At 35.1% G+C, this 19,653-nt stretch overlaps 1 protein-coding gene across 1 annotated transcript in view; it reads left to right on the forward strand.

The window, feature by feature from the left end:
• LOC143222854 (E3 ubiquitin-protein ligase TRIM9-like) overlaps positions 1-19,653 on the forward strand; it is a 60,361-nt gene that overhangs the window by 36,539 nt on the left and 4,169 nt on the right. The window contains exons 2-5 of the mRNA XM_076449945.1: positions 13,270-13,365; positions 13,886-14,119; positions 14,332-14,488; positions 15,073-15,212. Of these exons, the coding sequence (XP_076306060.1) occupies positions 13,270-13,365; positions 13,886-14,119; positions 14,332-14,488; positions 15,073-15,212 (627 nt within the window). The remainder of the gene's footprint in view (positions 1-13,269; positions 13,366-13,885; positions 14,120-14,331; positions 14,489-15,072; positions 15,213-19,653) is intronic.

Consider the following 19,653-nt stretch of genomic DNA (forward strand, 5'->3'; position numbering starts at 1 on the left):
ATCGGACGGTCGTGGGTTCAAATCCCCGTTGCACCAAACATGCTCACCCTTTTAGCCATGGGGGCGTTATAATGTTACGGTCAATTCCACTATTCGTTAGTAAACAAGTAGCTCAAGAGTTGGCGGTGGGTGGTGATGACTACCTGCCTTCCCTGTGGTCTTGCACTACTAAACTAGAGATTGCTAGCGCAGATAGCCCTCGTGTAGCTTTGGGCAAAATTCAAAACAAACCAAACTCTTTAATATAGCCCGCATTGTATATGCACTTAAAGAGAAAACGAGGTCACCCTTGGGGCTCATCCCTATAAGGGAACTAACTATAAACGGATACGAAATGTTTCTTAGGACGCGGGCTGGGCCGTTTTACGTAATCATGATTGATCACAGCGTTCTCACGTGCGACTTAAAAAGGACCGAACACCCGTGTTTATTTAGTATCAAAAACGCCTTTCATGTGATGTCTTTGTCACCTGAAATGTGTTTCGGACCAGGATTCAAATAAATAAATTCAAGGTCTGTTGTTACAAAACTCCCATGTATAAAACTAGGAGATCGTGAAATGGTTGGTGTGAGGGAATAGTCTTAGAAGGGTTGGTTTTTGTCAAAGAAATCGACACAGATGTCGAAGTTTATACATTACTTTGTTTTCATAATTCAACAGTGGATGTTTTGTATCTGCAGTCAGCGCGCTGGATGTAACACTTGACTGAAGAATAAGACTGCCTCGCTAAACACTGGGCGAAGACACCACCACACAACACTTGACAGATACAGCAAAACTTAGATTGGACTATACTTTATTTTAGTCACACTAGTTTTAAACAGAAGTATATTTACGGCTTCCTTCAGTAGCATTACAAAGTTTGTACTTCGATGGGAAACATTGGGCGATCTAGTAACAATTTTATCTCAAAACGGCTGTTATGGGTATTAACACTTTTATTGATAAGGAGAGAACAACGTTTTGACCTTCCTAGGTCATCTTCAGGTTAAGAAAGAGAGAATTCTATCCTTATCAATAAAAGTGTTAATACCTCTAGCAACCGTTCTGAGATACATTTTTATTTCAAGTGGGTTTCTCATCATGAAGTAGTAACAATTTTGTCCATAGCGGTTTGATATTAAAATAAACTTCAATGAAAATAAATTATATTGGTTATTATCATTTTGTGTGTAAAATGTAAGTATAGACTACAGTGGTGGTTCTAATAATATAAAAATAATAATAGTAGTTTACTCTATATTAATTAATGTGAACTACAATGAGATTAAAACCGAATACACATACAAAAGTGTGAACTTAGACATTTTATATTGTGCATTAAATCTAATAATTACATGTTATCTATGACGCTTGTCTTTGTTACTTTCCCAAGTATTTTATCCAAAACGTACAAGGTCAGCCAAGAGAAGTATAGCTTGACTTTCCAAAGTATTAATAATGAAATATTGTCTGTTTTGTTCAGAATGAAGATTAAAAAAGGTTCGAATTGTACAGATGAACAGTTGGAAAATCCAACAGCATTCTCTTATTGTGACGCTTTATTTCAAAAATGAATGTTTCGCTATTGCTGCTCAAAGACCATACTGTTGAGAACTTGGTATTAATGTTGCTCTTTCTGATTATGTCATGAATAGGAATTGTAATTTCAACAAGGTGGAGCCACTTGTCATACGGCATCAGCAACAACCGCAGTAGTGCATGAACTGTGTTCAAACAAAGTCATTTCTTCTTATGGAGACATAAACTGACCTCCATGATCTCCAGATTTGTCAGCAGCTGATCTTTTGTTAACCAACATAAATAACAAACAAAACTAAGGATTGTAAAGATAACATAAATACAGAAATTAATGGCTTTACGCGTGAAACTTTGAACTCTGCAATGGGAGGTGTCATCCTTGAGGCAGTTTGCGATGTACACCTGCTGGACATTATTTTTAATACTTAATGGCCCACCGGGTTGAATTAATGTAGAGCTTGAAGAATTATAATGCTAAAATTGGTGTTTGTGTGTGTGTGGAGGGAGGGGGTCGATTCCTACGGATGATACAGCACTGATAGCCTACCGTGCAACTTTGTACTAAATTTACTCACCTCGTCAGCTGTAGGAAGAACAGTTTGTTTAAGTTAAGCACAAAGCTACACAATGGGCTATCTGCGCTTTGCCCATCAAAAGTATCGAAACCCAGTTTCTAATGTTGTCAGAGGAACAGAAGAGTAGCTGATCTGGTTGAATATGTTTGCTCCTTATTTTAACAGTTTGACAACATTAGATATGTTTCTCTATTTCTTAAGTAAAACGCTGTTTCTTCTTAATTAAGTGAAAAAGAAGTTCTTCGTATCAGAAAAACGCCAACTAATAGCAGCTGTGCCCCCCAGTGGACTTACACACTAAAAACCGGATTTCGATTCCCGTGGTGGGCAGAGCACAGATAGCCCATTGTGTAGCTTTGTGTTTAATTCTAAACAAACAAAGAGCAACTGTAATACTCTGAATATTATTTGTATTACATGTTGTGTTTACAATCAACTGTATTTTTAATATAATTGTTTTCATATTTTATAGAAGACCTCAGTAACAATATATTTAATTAACGATTAAGTCACGTGATTAACGTCCACTTAACCACCACTGTCGCTAAATGAACCACACTTGTTTCTACGATAAGTTATTATTGTAGCTGATACCTTTAGTGGGTAAGTTGAGTGTTAGACCCACTTTAAACACTGATATCTTACTTTTTAATTGTTTTTATAAATCGTACTTCAAAGAACATAAAAAACATGTCGTTAGATAAAAACGTCAGATTCAGCCTTATTTTGGGAAGCTTCATCTTTTAGAAAGGGGTTCATTTTAATACTTTTTTTAACTGCACGATGCTTCGGAGCTATCTCAAGTGGCAACTGTTTTTCTTAGTGGGAAGTACCTGCACTATGTCATCTTCAACTTAAAATGTCTTGGACTTCTGCCGTACGCGTTCCGACAAAGACATTTTTTTTTATTAAATATATCGGTTGGATGGTAAAAAGGCCATGGTGGACAAAAAAATGAGGAGAAAATAGGTGGTTTATGCGGGAGGGAAAGATGAATGAGACAGATGGTGAAGCTTAATGGCGCAACATTCTTTTTTTTATGGTAGCTACATGGCCTTTGTTGACACGCGGCAAGCACGTGGCTTGCTCGTACAAAAAAGAGTAAGTCCTGTTTCATAGTGTAACTTACTAAAATTGCTGATATTTTGCATTCTCGTAATACGAATTTTAAGTGCATATTCAATATTAGTATCAAACATATTAATATATTTAAATATAATTTAAAAGAAGCGTGTATTGATACCTACTACAGATAAAATGTTTTATATTACTGGAGAAGTAAACCGTGAAAAATAACTTTAGTTAAGTGTTAGAAACGTCTGACATGTTTCACTTGTAGGTGTGTTGTATATTCCTGTTGCTCTGTGTGCAGCTTGTTTCCTATCATTTCTGTAAATTCATCCTCTTTCTTTATCATAGCCCGCTTGTGGGCCACTACTCTAAGTTAACTAGCAAGACTTGTTATTTGTTTCACTGTTTAAGTCATAAATGCTGAACATTATAATATAACCTTAGCAAGCATAACCTCACACTTTTCACTATCGTTTGTAAACTTAAGACTGGCATTGTTTATATTAAGTTTAACGCCGCCAAATCAACAAATTTGTTTTTTTTTATAATAGTCACTCTTGTAAAGAACTGGTTCCGAACTGCCGTTTTGCAAGTTTAAGCCTGACATTGTGTACATAGGCTTTACATGGTAAGGTCATCATATCATGTTTTCTAATTGTCGTTGTGATGCAAAATAGTTAATTACCTATTGGTTTTAACCTCTACAACCCTGAAAGGGTAACACTGCTGTCTTGTAAGTTTAAGCCTAACAAGAGTAATATTGAGCTACACTTTCTAGTTCTAAAGAAACAGAATTAGATAATAGGCATGTCAGTGTGACACATAATTCTTATTACAGTTGTACTAGCAACTGCCCATTGGTTAACATATTGCTTAGCTCTGATATACTTTAGATTCCTGACATTTAGTTTAAATGGGTTTTGTATCAAGATGTGTTAATTAGATAAATACCTTTTAACTGTATGACCAAAATGTAATTGTATGATAACCGATGTACCTCCTCACAAAACCTCAGTATGTCATCTTTATGTATGATATTGCAAGAGAGTGGTACCACCTTCAGAATTTATTTCAACTGTGCTATTTCAACCCCATCTTTCAATGCACGTACCACTCATTTGTGTAACTTACGGCGTGAACTCTTAAATTCCTAGTAAGCTAGATCTTATTGTAGACTATGACCTACTAAACTCTTCAAAAGTCTGTTAAGTGTCACCAAAGATTCAGCTGAAATCAAAGGAACAAGTGACCAGGCTACAGGGCCTTGGACCATTTAGTTGTCAACATTTGGTTGGCATCACCGTGTTCGTTGAGTTGTCTGTAGTCAAGAGAGGATATAATACGAGGGGTCAGAATCCTCTCCTTTTCTCCAGAGCAAAGAGAGAGAGAAAAACGTATATTCTAATACTCAGTTTGCGACGCCATAAAATGTGTAATGAATTTTAAATACATAAAATCAATTACAATTGTTATTAATACCACCACTTGTGAAACCATAATGATATAGCTACTTTCTTAATTAGGTATTAATAAGGAGTTGCATGTGTCGTTACAACTATAGACTAAGGTATTCAGCTAATATTTTGGTCTAAAGTCCTCCATCCGCTCCTCTAGGAATGGCCTATATGTTATGCGACTATAAAAATTACTTCAGACGTTTTAGCTCATTTTGTTTTTGCGCTTCTATTTATAACATTTTAATTTCAGCTTTTCTCTGTTCATCGTTATGTTTTTTCTAGTCTTAAAAATTCCAACTTCATTTTTGATTCACTTGTTGTTATCGTTTCTTTTTTTTTTGTTTTTTTGTTTTAGTGTATAGGGCTATATTTTCCTGCTCTTTTAAAATATTGAAAATAAATGTACTTCCGCAGGATCATCCATGGTATTCTATTTCCAAGAGTAAATAAAACCAACATTATAAAATCGAATATTTTTATTTCTTACTTCTAAAGTTCCTATGTAGTGCCGTGTTGCAGTCCCTAGAGTGCGTAATTTTTCTCGTGATTCATAGCATGCGCACATTTTACTGACGTCACAAACGTAAAAAATAGCAGCGTTTAGTTTTGTTTACGTGAGGTTATTTTAGTGTCCACGGACAAGACACTACTGTATAATAGTACCACTGGTTAAAACAGGTGATCCCTCCAGGCGACCTTCGCCTCCTTTCGGGTAAATGAGGAACCTATTTCTCAATCTCATTGGCAGTATTAATAATAAGGACAACTTATCGACAGTTAGATTCTTGGTGAAACCTCTGGTGTTTACACAGTATCTTCATGAAATCATGCTAAAGCTGTCTCAACATGACACTTGTTCACTGTTTAAAATACGAAAGGCTTTACAGTCGTAGAAGAGTAACATGTAACGAATAATTATCATACCTTTGTTCAGTGTTGAAACTCACAGTAACCTCAGGTAGGTTCATATATCGTATTAAATACATTGAGTGTTATGTCGTTGTATCATATAGCGTTGCGTATTTATATAGAACAATTTGTTTTAGGCTGAACAGCCTGCCTCCATCTCCAGAGAATGTTTTAACGGATTAAAGTTTTGCCCAAAAACGTTAATAGATCTTTGCCATCATTGCCCCTTATTTCATTTTGTTCGAAACTTTAAAACTCGTTGCATGTTTTGATAGTTTTCATTTTGTTTTAAATTTTAAGATTACTTTGCAAAAGGTTTATTATGCTAATAATAAATTAGCACTTCTCTTTGTTTGTGTATGATATAACGTATTTGTAATACTAAAAAACAAAAAAAGAACAACTGTGCTAAGAAATTAATATCGGTTTGGAAAACGGTTTGTGAGGATATCATTACAATTAATAAAAAAGGGTGGAGTACATCACGTTTCTTCGAATAGCGACGTAGATAAATAGATCCTGCTGAATGTTAACTAAATGCTTTAAGGTGGTTAAAACAAAGTGTGATATAATTAGTTTATTAATATATATATATATTAATATCGATGTTTGTTTTAGTTAAATGTGTATTTAGAAATGTGTGTTACTTATACTGTGTATTGCGCAAGTCCCACCTATTCTCTAAATGTGGAGAAGATTCTCAAGTGTAAGAATCAACAATACATGTTTTACGAAAGTACTAACGTATTATTGCCAACTGAAATTTCGAAAAATTTGCCTAACGATTATAAAAGTTAGCCATTGCAACACGCGAGAGAGGCAGTTTTATATCACTGGTTTGCTATAGTTAGTATACTATAAACTACAGATGCTATAATTGTGATAAACGCTTATTAGTCGGGAAACTACATTTATAGGTTTCGAACTTTATAAACCGTTTAACTTCGGATGTTGGTATTTCTACAAGGACTCGAGACATCTTTGTCGGTAAAAAGTCAGCTTGCAAACGGCATGAGACCAGTCAAGAATAGAGAGTTTGCTAACTGCACATTAAGTGAGCTGTACCAATATAAACTCGAAACTAATTCGCTCATCGTTAACCGTCGATAAAATATTCAGTTCCAGACCAGATAGAATACAATATTATTTGTAAGTTTGTTAACCTTCGTAGAGCTTTGCGCAAATTTCAACAAACAAACCAACTTTGTTATTTTTACTTCTTTAATGGTAAATCTCCACCATAAAAGTTTTGCATATAAATCATTATTTGTAATAACCGTTATTGTAAATTGTTTTATTGTTTCTATATTAAAATATATTTGCGTTAAGAAAGAAAATTGTGTATCATTCTTGTTGGCAAACATCATAAACATGATACATCTCTACATTTAATTAACTTCTAAATTTGAATTACAAGTTAAGTCGGTTTCAGCTATTTGATATCGTAATAGTGGGATTGACCGTCACATTATAACGCCCTCACGGCTGAAAGGGCGAATATTTTGGTGTGACGGGAATTCGAACCCGCGACCCTCATATTAGGAGTCGATTTCTTAACCACCTGGCCCTCATGTTGTGATTCTAGATCAACCATCCTAAAGTGGTGAAATTCGAGGAAGTAAAATAATGGAACATCTCTGTCAGTGGTTAAACGATTTGTAAACAACTTGGCGCCATAAACACAAGTGTAGCAAAGCATTAACATCTAAGTAGAAAAACTGCTTGTTACAAGCCGATCCGCCTCAGTGTGGTTAACTTGATACTGCTTATTGTAATACGTTTTTCTTTTATTTATTTTTTTAACTACATTGCCAACGTTGTAACGGTTACAAAAATGGTTGTAAGTATCGGTTGACGTCATAAAGCTTTATAGGACAGAGGTTTTCATCAGTTAGTAAGTCTCTTTATTATCATTAGCATATGTTTTAATTTGTATCCAATGATCAGTTTCGTTTTATCTTTTACCTGACTCCCCCTCATGACTCAGCTGATGAATTCTTAGTCAATAATTCTGAAAAAAAAAAACAATATCAGATTCAAAAAGTTGAGTAACTCTGAGCTTAGGATTCGTTCTTGAGCCATTGGAAACATAACAGACTTAATGTCTTTTACTACTTCAACAAAGACCACATTTCCGTCACTGAACAAAGTAGATGGAAATTAACCTGATGAATAAATAAAGTTTTTTAACAAAATAACTCGTGTTAAATATTACAATATTACATATAAATGTAGATTATATGAATTAAAATCTTCGTGCTTCAAATTTATTTTTAGTATTTTACTTTATATGAATACTGTAAGTGTTATACTTTATGATCTCGTATAAACTCATTATTCACCTTGTATCAGACTGTTATTTACATGAATATTAAATTGGACGTAAAAAAACCAGGTGTCTGTTAGACAAACGTTCTCTATACACTGGAAATGTTGCCGTTCACGAAAGTTCGCCTTCCCGGCCTGACAACTTTCAAGGATAGCGAAGTTTTGTTTGTTGCCAGTGTTTAGGAAGTCCATGTCCGCCCACTAGAGGACAGTATCGTCACTGAATTATGCTGCTATAGAACATCGATATTTTTTGTTATGTATTAACTGTATATAAGTAAAAAGAGGAAAGATGCTTGCTAATACAGGATGAGCATAGTGGCGGGAAACTTCCATTCAGTGTTGACTTCCTGCATTAAACGCCACACACTCTATTTCATCGCTTCACGTTCAAGTGTGCACCTGGTTACCAGCTGTTAGCGTGTAATAATTCAAGTGTATCTAAGATATGCAGGTATAAGGATATCTTGAAATTAATTATACAGTAAAGTTTGCATTTTTTTATTACCAAAACATTGTAATAATTTCATAACATTTTCCAGTTAGCTTGCATTTCACAATAAACGTTTTTTTTTTGTTCTTTTATGCTTTCCTAGCATTGACTGTCATATGTTTAAACTATAGACTGTAACTGTCATATCGCTAAAGTACAGACTGCATACTGTTCATAGGAATCCCGCTGTTACAGTTGAAAGAATTTCTATATTTCACCTTTCCAAAACTAGAAAATGATGTCTTTATACAGGTACATATTTAAACATTTTCATCCAGATGTTCCGCATGCTTGAAGTTCTCCTAAACTGGATGTGAAAAGCTATAAACTTGCTCTAATCGTTCTATCTTAGATAAAGGTTACGTACCACAATGGTCTTACTGTAAATTGCTAATATTTATTTGACTGTTTCTTTATCATGCTCTCCTAGAATGGAGGCCGTACTCAAGAGGTGGCACAGCTTTATGTACAAGTCAATATGAGCTGGGGAATTATTTCCCTTTAACGAATAATAAAAATGATTATTATGTACACCAGAGACTTTCGTTCATACTTCTCTGTAGAATTCCATTATTCTAGCTCAGTATTTGTTGTCTTTTTTTTTTTTTTTTATCTAAGCTACAGCAACCAAAAACGTCGTACATTGAATTTTAAAGTCACCTAGTAATTTTTTTGTTGAGTGAATTAGCGTCTTAGTTATTCTTTTCTTTTACACATGTACTCCAGTCTTTTATTTCACTGCTAAATTTAGTTAGTTTTTTTTTTTTGCAAATACATATATACGCCAAAAGTACGTGGACACCCGACCATCACACCCACACGTGCTTGTTGAACATTTCATTCCAAAACTATGAGCATTAATACGGAATTGGTTCTCCCTTTGCTGCTGTAACAGCCTCCACTCTTCTGGGAAGGCTTTTCACTAGATTTTGGAACATGGCTGCTGTGATTCGCTCCTATTCAACCACAAGAGCATTAGTGAGGTCGGGTATTGATCTCGGGCGAGAAGGTCTGGCTCGCAGTCGCCATTCCAATGCATCCCAAAGGTGTTCGATGGGGTTGAGGTCAGAGCTCTGTGCAGGCCAGTCAAGTTCTTCTGCACCAACCTCGGCAAGCCATGTCTTTATGGACCTCACTTTCTGCACAGGAGCATTGTCATGCTGAAACAAAAAAGGGCCTTCTCCAAACTGTTGCCACAAGGTTGGAAACACATAATTATCTACAATGTCATTGTATGCTATAACATTAAGCTTTCCCTTCACTGGAAATAAAGAACCTAGCCCAAACTATGAAAAACAGCCCCAAACCATTATTCCTCTTCCACAAAAGTTTACAGTTGGCACTATGCATTCAGGCAGGTAGTGTACTCCTGGCATCTGCCAAATCCACATTCGTCCATCAGAGTACCAGACAGTGAAGTGAGTTGATCACTCCAGAGAATGCGTTTCCTCTGCTCCAGAGTCCAATAGCAGTGTGCTTTACACCACTCCATCCGACGCTTGGCATTGCGCATGGTGACCTTAGGCTTTCATGAAGCTCCCAACAAACAGTTCTTGTGCTTTGCTTTCAGAGACAGTTTGGAACTGGGTAGTGAGTGTTTCAACTGTGGATAGACGATTTTTACGCGCTCAGCACACGGCGATCCTGTTCTCTGAGCTTGTGTGTCCTACTGCTTCGTGGCTGAACTGTTGTTGCTCCTAGACGTTTCCACTTCACAATAACAGCACTTACAGCTAGCCGGCGCAGCTCTAGCAAGGCAGAAATGTGACAAACTGACCTGTTGGAAAGGTGATATTCTATGACAGTGCCACCTTGAAAATCACTGAGCTCTTCAGTACGACCCATTCTACTGCCAATGTTTGTCTAGAGATTGCATGGATATATGCTTGATTTTATGCACCTGTTAGAAATGGGTGTGCTAAAATAGCCGAACCCACTAATTAGAATGGGTGTCCACATACTTTTGACCATGTAGTGTATATTCGTTACGTACTGTGAACTATTTGTAGCTTACCTTTAGAAAGTCAGTGAATACTTCACCGCTTCATTCTATCGTTCCTAACATGAACGGATGGACACTCGACTCGTAGTCTGCGAGTTCTAATCTCTTCGCCGAACATGTTTGTCCTTTCAGCCGTGGAGCGTTATAACGCGTCAGTAAATTCCACTATTCATTGGTAAAGAATAACCCAAAAGTTGGCGGTGGGTGGTGTTAACCAACTTCCTTCTCTCTAGTATGGCACTCCTAAATCAGGGAAGAATATCGCAAATAGCCCTCATGTAACTTAGCATCAAAATCCCAAAACAAATAAACTATTCTATCACTTGAAAATGTTTGTGTGTTATATACAGAAGTGAATATGCAATGTATTGTGTTATTGTTATGGCCGTCTAGAATTAATTATTAATTAAATATTATAATAATACGTGGAGTACGTGTTTGAGTGAAATTAAATATATAGACATGGATTCTTATAATGTGCATTACTTTTATTACCAAACGTTACCGTAAGTCGTAACATACAATGTTACTTTACATTTAGCTTTTACAATTTATGTTTTCTTTTTTAGTCTTAACGTTTACTTCACGTGGCAAAAATGTTTGCGTCGTATAGTAAATCTGTATCTCTTTTATTACATATTACTTTGCAGAATGTTTAAATACAAATGGGAATTGATATTCACGTGCTTGTATGAAAGATTACACTGCACAACAATTTTTTGAAAAGTTTTTGCTGATTGTGACAGGTACCTGGTAGTTATGCACAAATATAGTTTTGGTTTTGCTTCATCACGTAGGAACTCTGAGAAATAGACTGTTAACTGTTTACCGGCAATAACGTATTTAATTGCGTTTATGTTTCTAATACGCTATTAAGTTCAACATAATTAAAAGTGTTTTGCCCTGATTTTCGTTTGTATTCAATGTCCGGTGCATCACGTTGCAGTGTCCAACAGTAGGCAGCAAGCATTGACGGATTCCAGTTGCCCTGATATCGTTTTTCTAATGTCCTGCAACAATGTCCTGGTAAAACTGAATATTTCGATGAAACGGTACGTGATGGGCAAATTTGGATGTGATTTTCGTGATCAGCAGCCAAAAATCTAAAAGGAACACCGAACAGTGTTCAAGAAGCAAAAACTTTGTTGTGCAGTGTTATTTATGTATATTTGAGAGAATAATCTGAACTATAAGAACCTTTCCATATTTTCTATTGTTAATATCAGTTAAATATTTATTGGTGAAACAACGGCAAGAGTACGGAGTTAAAACGCTAAAATCTGGAGCTTAATTCTCTACGATGGACAACAGCAGATAGGTAGACCAATGTAGCTTCAAGGTAGAAAAACTAACAAAGTTAAGCAATTGTACTATAACTCTGACCTTAGGTAAAATGGGAAATACCTGCTTCTTTGTCTGCTGCTGCTTCAGATGCATCTAATCCAGTTTAGCAGGTAAGTTACATTACTTTCACTTGCAACTTATTGGTGTTAACGTATAAGGGATACAAAATGATATTGGTGCATGGTGGTTATTGTTAATGTACTATTTTAAGTTTTGTTTCAATAAACACTCGTTCCTTGATGGTGTTTTCGGTCACCAATAAAGCAACCTAAGTCATTAATATATATATTTATATACTACAAATTTCTTTCCATTCTTAAAAAAGGTATTATGCATTAGGCCTTTACGTCACAGATACGGTTTTTAATTTTACCTTTTGTGAACACGTAAAGGTTTGTGTGGTTGTTTTTGAATTTCGGGCAAAGTTACTCGAGGTCTATCTGCCTTAGCCGTCCCTAATTTAGCAGTGTAAGACTAGAGGGAAGGTAGTTAGTCATCACCACCACCTACCGCCAACTCTTGGGCTACTCTTTTACCAACGAATAGTGGATTGATCGTCACGTTATAACGCCCAAACGGCTGGAAGGGCGAGCAAGTTGGGGCGACTGGGATTCGAACCCGCAACCCTCGGATTAGGAATCGAACGCTTTAACACACTTGGCCATGCCGGGCCCGACACGCATAGGAATCTTTAATATATATATGTATGTGTGTATGTAACCATTAAATAAATTTATTCGTTTTAATTCAGAAATAAAATAACGGCGACTCATACAGTGGAAAAGTTGTGGTTTCAATAATAACAATAACTCGATTTGTATTGTCAAGTTATCATCAGGTAAGAGTTACCTTAATAATCTGAGTTTGTCTACTGTAAAACATGTTATTGTATCCTGGAATTACGTATTTATTGGTTCATATGGTTTCTCAGTAAACATTAAATTTCACTTTATTTCGAGTTTTTGCAACTGACGGATAATAAGAAAGTTAGTGTAGATTTGGAGATAAGACGCACTTATTTTAGATTCTTTGGTGCGTGTATTTATTTAGTGCACAGAATATGATCATTACTGATACATTATTTTCTCGTATAATAAATACTGGTGGTTGAGTGGTGTTCTGTGTTTTTTTCTGATTACTTCCGATTTACATGAGCGTATTTTTAGTATAGCACCCATTTTCAGTGTTAGGTTGGTGGGACTTTTGAGGATTTATTAGTGACAACATCAGACAACTTTTTTTATTACTTTTGTTTAAATAATTGATATTAAGTCTGTAGTCGCGGTGTACGAAATATCGTTTTGTGCTGTTGAAGAGATATGCGTGCTGCTATTTAGGCTACACTTCGGCATATGTAAGTTGTTGACTTCCCAGTTCTAACACTGAGGAGAATTTTTATATGCTGTCTGTAAAATATATTTTCTACGAAAATGTTTATATGTTATAAATAATATAGTCCACTATTACCACATATCCTCATATTATGTACACCTCGTTATAGGCTTTACGTATTTGACGTAATTTTTGCTACTGACTTTAAACTTAACCTTTCGTATTTTCTCCTCCAGACTGAGCTATCTCATAACCTTCAAGCACTGTCTGAAAAGGCTAAGGGAACTACAGAGTTTATCCATAATCTGAAAAGCATGGTCGATAAAGTACCGGTAAGTACGACTCGTTATGTTAGTGTATTTTTAAAATATTTATTCCATATTTCACATAATTATTTTTAATACATTATTTTAATCATTGGTTTTATGTAGTTTAGTGTCTATTCTCACATACGTTTGTGAAGTAGTTAACAGTTTTAGTAGTTTAGATTGAAGTCGTAACGCAACGACTGTTCTGTAATATTCAACTAAAATGAAATGTTTGCGAGTTCTGACTCTCAGCTATATTACTCCCTTCTTCATGAGTTGTAATATATGTTAGTACAATGACGTTTTTTGTATTGTACACATATTGTATTTGTTATGGACTTTAACGGTTGCTATCCATGTCTGGTATTGGATTGAAGGCTTCCTATGGCAGATAAGACATATTCTGTTAAATATTTTTAAATATATAAATTTGTTATAACTACAAGGATTATGATGTAAAACGTTACCAATAAATCGTAATGTTTCAATAAACTTCTTCAACATTTAATATCGGAACATTCAAAGGGTTTTCTAACGTTTCCAGAACAACTGTATTGAGTTTGAAGCCACATTAAGCTCGCAATGCGATCTATTGATCAAAGCGGTTCACGCCAGGAAAGAACAGTTATTGGAGTTCGCCAGACAGGAACGAGAACACAAGATCAAGACACTCCGTGACCAGATAACTTCTTGTACTACCAAACTTCAGCAGACAACAGGACTTCTCCAGTTCTGTATAGAAGCTTTAAAGGAGACAGACCCAACGTCTTTCCTTCAGGTAGAAACGCGTTTTCGACTTCAAAACTCTCTTATCCGTAAAAGTTATTTCTGACCAAATTATTTTTTCTAGACATACAAAAATTACTTAATTTTTTTTTTATTTCTGACACCTTCACTTTATGCATAAATTTCGTAAAAACTATTCGTAACAAATGCTATTCCTTATAAAAACATTAATTACAAGTGATTTTTGGTTTTTGTCGTACGTAGATTGGAAATTCATTAACAAACCGAGTGTCGTATGAAGACATGAAGTGGCACAAAGAAGTTGCCAATATTCCATGGGTTTCTCACCAGTTCGACCTAACTCTTGATTACCACTCTGTCTTAGAGTCTGTCCAGCAAATGACTTTTACCCAAATGAAACGTAAGTAATCCTCGATTGAAGACGTGATAAACCGTATTCTAGTATAAAAAAGACGTTGCTGCTAGAACTTTTGCCTTTTTTTTTTTTTTACGTACGTATTAATTCTTAATTTAGTTCTTGTACATTCAGCCTGCGTTCTGTTCAGTGTTACGTCTTCCTCGAGCTTTGTGCGATTTAAATTATCTGCCTAATATTTCATTTATCTTTTTGTCATTTGTTTCATGATCTTTTGGTTTGATTACCAAAGAACGAACAATACATTATATGCAGTTTAATGGTAAAGTATTGAAGTTTAGAAGTCAAAAGGTGTTTGTCGCTAACAACGATAAATTTCTTGTCTTTGTTTTTTTTTTAAACTACCAATGTTCCGTTCAGAAAAATATGCGAACATTTCTTATGGAAATCTTAGTTGAAAACAATTATTTAACAAGTAAGACTAGTTAGCCTTAGTATCTGTAAAGTTAAATTAGATACTTAGAACATAGAAATATCTCTAGATAACTATTTTTGGTGAGTGTGAAATGTCAGAGAAGTAAAAACACTCACTACTTCTGTTGCGTAACTATTTAAATAATTTTCTGTAGCTCCAGTTCGGCCAGTGCTAATACCAGAGGAATGTATAGTAGAAAATAACTGTATTACTATAGCATGGCAGCCACAGCCGGCTAGTTTTGTGGAAGGCTATATATTGCAACTGGACGATGGAAACAACGGGGAATTTCGAGTAAGTAGATTTATACAGATGCAGAATTTTGTAAGATTGAAGATGAAACTACATAATATTTTAGTTACCACACATTCGTGTGATTCGTTCACTAATCGCACGTATTAAGTGGTTACTACTTGCAAACATTCAACGAATAAAATGTGGATCTTAAATGGTTCTTGTGGTACCATTAAAAACGCTATCGATGTGTTACTGTTTAAACCGGCCGATTTTGAGATGTTTCACCTTTGATGACACGCCACAAAACTCTGTGAGCACATGCTAACGATAAAGAATTACTGCTCGGGAGAAATAAGTTAAAATAAATAAATTAAAAATAAAAATTTGTATATTTGATTCTTGTACACATGTCTACAGCTCAGCATTGAAACGCATTCTTCATGTATCGTTTCGACCATTCGATATAAACGTTAAAAACAAAGTATTTTAGAAGTGAGATTATAAAAATGTATATCATATATATCCCAGAGTAAGTAAGAAGTTACCAGCTGCTAAAAAACAATGTGTAACAACTTATTTAAATCCAAAATTTGTTATGCGTGAAAGCTTACTTCATTCTTAGAAAAGTGTGTTAGCTACTTTATCTATCGTTTTTATACTTTATATAATCGCCACAGTCACGTGCTATTGTTTGACACTACTATTTCCATTGTAACAAGCTCTTCCAAGGTCATTCAGGTTAATCTTGGACCACACATTTTGTTGAATTTACCACAGACTGTCGTCGTATAGTTCACAAGTAAGTTGGAGGAAAAAGCAACATGAAAACTAATTTCGTTATGCTTGGTTTGTAGATAACGCTACAGGAATCTGGTGTAGCGTTTTAACGCTAGTTAGTACATAATGGCCATACAGTGCAGAAATTCCATTTGGAACAATTGGTTTCTATACTTGCTGGTGGAATCTAGAGTTACCTTTATCTTACTGTATTGTTTTAACTTCACCCCAAACTCACTGTATGTGGATACAATCAACCCCATCACATACTATTAGCCATGTCAATTAATTTTGTTGTTGTTCTTGTTTGGAATTAAACACAAAGCAACACAATGGACTATCGGTGCTCTGCCCACCACGAGTATTAAAATTCTGTTTTTAACGGTGTGAGTCCGTAGACATACTGCTGTGCCACTTGGGGACCAATTAATAGGGAGAATATGGTACAGAAATAACGCTCGGAAGTATGATACTCCACATACATATATAACTGACATGTTTGGCCCCACTGAAAATTTAAAAAGCAGTAGACCACTATAAAATGTATTATTTGTATGATTAAGAAACTGAGAGTTTCGAGCTTGAATCCCCGTTCCACCAAACATACTCGCCCTTTCAGCCGTAGGTGCATTATAACGTACGGTCAATCCCACTATTCGTTGGTAAAAACAGTAGCCCACGAGTTGGCGGTGGGTGGTAATGACTAGCTGCCTTTCCTCTTGTCTTACGCTGCTAAATTAGGAACGGCTAGCGCAGATAGTCCTGATGTAGCTTCGCGTGAAATACAAAAACCAAACCTCTAGTCTTACACTGCTAAATTAGGGAACACTAGCGCAGATAACCTTCATGTAGTTTGTCGCAAAATTCAAGACAAACCAAAATAAAAACCTTGTCAAAAGTCCACTTTGACCTATTCAATTGTTTTACAATCTCCGTTTACAAGCCAAACTATTTTTTTCTCTATTACTATCGCCAAACTATCCAAGTATAGTTCATTTATGCAACGTCAAATCACCACATTCATGTTCTCTACTTCTGAAATCGCCTGCTCCTTTTTTCATAGTTAGTCTTACTTCCATAAACGTCTACTTTTTGTCAAAGTCTACACTGGAAGGTCCAATTACATTTTAACACTCTCTGATGAAATAAACTATTCTTCTTATCTCTTTCAACACAATTAGTCACACTCTAATATATCTGTCAACCTTTGGTCCTGTTTTAATCCATAGGCCTTCCTTCTCTGTCCAAAACATCTCTTTTATCTGCCTTTACTTAGTTTCTTGTCCACTCTGTCTTTGTCTGAATGTTAATATCCTGTTCATCTCATACTGTTTATTTGTTTATTATTAAATCATCTCCTCTCCATATATCCTCGTCATCAGTAAATTTCACGCGACGTTTTGCAGTATTGACATCAGTTGATTATAAACATAACCGAACCACTCTTACCGAGTTGTGTAAATAAACGTGTCGTAAAACTTACTTCAAAATATTTAATTTTAACTCTCTTGTTATGAACAAAACTAAACATTCATAAAAAAAAAGTGTTCACTCACAAAATAAATTAATAATATCTACATTAAACAGTCTTTTGTATCATGAATGTTACATACATCCACCTAAGGACCATGAAACTAGACCACCACATATCAATAGTTACAAACAACTAATTATAAACTGTAAAGCTAGACTACAGTTTGTACTTTATCTCTTTGTATTTGAACTATGAGTATTGTCTTGTTTTACACACATGAAACTGCTTTAAACGATTTTTATGTATTGTGTTCGTGCCTGTATTTATAGAAGTACGTTTTCGTTAATTTTAAATAGTGAAATAAGTCTGGTTTGACACTTTTTATCTGTAAAGCACTCAGTGAGTGAAAGTTTAGCCCACCAATGATTATTATATCTGATAGGCTAAAAATATTAAATACTGTTATAAACCAACTTTCAGAAATCAGTTAATATTTGTATTTATATAAAATCCGAGAGGGGGGCACCTTATTGTTGAAAACACAGGTGTTTACAAAGATGCTCATAATTCAACAGTCTTGTTCTAGAAGATGAGTCAGACACCAGATTTTCGACATGAACGAAGCCTGGTACCCAAATGCCTATAATTTTCGGTAGTTAGAAAAATAATATATATATAAACATTATGACGTAGATAGCATCTCATCAGCTCACGTACGTACCCTATAATATGTGTCATAAGGGATCTGTCGTGGAATTCGTAGATAATGACTAGTAAGGGTTAGTTTGCTTTACATTATTACTGGTAATGGATCGTACTGACAACAAAGTTTGGTGATGCCGAAACCTTTCTATAAGGCAATCTACATGTATAGACATTCAGTCTGGAAAATAGTTCATGCCAGAATGTTACAAGAAAGTTCTATAATAAGAATTCGCATTTAGAAAAAAAAAATATTTTGAAGCAATACAAAATTAGTTTCGCTTGCAGTGAAATTATGATTTAAGAAGTATCGGCCCGGCATGGCCAGATGGTTAAGACACTCGACTCGTAATCGAAGAGTCGCGGGTTCGAATCCCCGTCACACCAAACATGCTCGCTCTTTCAGCAGTGGGGGCATTATAATGTGCAATCAATTCCACTATTCGTTTGGTACAAGAGTAACCCAAGAGTTGACGGTGGGTGGTGATGATCTAGCTGCCCTACCTCCAGTCTTACATTGCTAAATTAGGGACGGCTAGCGCAGATAGCCCTCGTGTAGCTTTGCGCGAAATTCAAAACAAACCAAAGCATCAACAAATATCGAATTTTTAAACGTAATAAAGGCCTGTAACTTTGAGAAGCTTTACTGGACATACTTTATATTTAGATATTATTTATTTATAACAAAGCCACATAAATTCGAACCCCTGATTTTAGCGTTGAAAATCCATAGACTTACCTCTGTACCAGCGGGAGACTAGATCTAAGTGTCTGCAACGCTAAAATTCTGATTTCTGTGGAGCACGTCTTACCCCTTGTAAGCTTTGTACTGAACAACAAACAAATTATCTTCAGTCATATATTGTTAAATGAAACTGCCATTTCCTGTGTAAGAGGAATTTAAATCACCAAACTGAGGTAAGTGACAAAAATAAAATATAAAACAAAAATTACATTAAAAATAAAAATTTTTAAAAGTTAATTTGTTAAGTTCTGACCATGTTTTAAAATCTACGGAGATTATTTTAAAGTGGCCTCCTGTGTCCTCGGGAGAAAGCAGAGATCTCGTATTACTTAAGCTCTATTGATTAATCGTCAGCACGCAACGTGGGGCTTAAGAGGACACAAACTGCGAAATCTTCATGCAGATCTTTTTCGTATAATATTGTTTGTGTCAAAAGTGTATTATTCTTTTACGTAACTGTTGAATATTACATCTGTTTAATATTACTACTGGAGTTGACAATTTGCAAATTATTTTGTCAAAATTTGCACTTTAAAATTTCAATTATATTTACATAACAGATTTTTTTAATAGGAACTTCGAAAAATATTTGAAAATTTAACAAATAATTGTCAGCTTTTCTGATTGGCTATCTGGTGCAGTAATTTGTTTTAAGCATAAATAATCAGTGAAATTATGAAAGCAGACTTGGTTTTAATGCTTGGTGAAAGTAACGAAGACCTATTATATGTTTGTACGTGTTTCTAAATGTTGTTTATGGATAATGATGATATAACATGGTGTATTTATGTGCTCTTTTA

Source organism: Tachypleus tridentatus, chromosome 8, assembly GCF_004210375.1.
Source record: "Tachypleus tridentatus isolate NWPU-2018 chromosome 8, ASM421037v1, whole genome shotgun sequence".
Taxonomy (NCBI): Eukaryota; Metazoa; Arthropoda; class Merostomata; order Xiphosura; family Limulidae; genus Tachypleus; species Tachypleus tridentatus.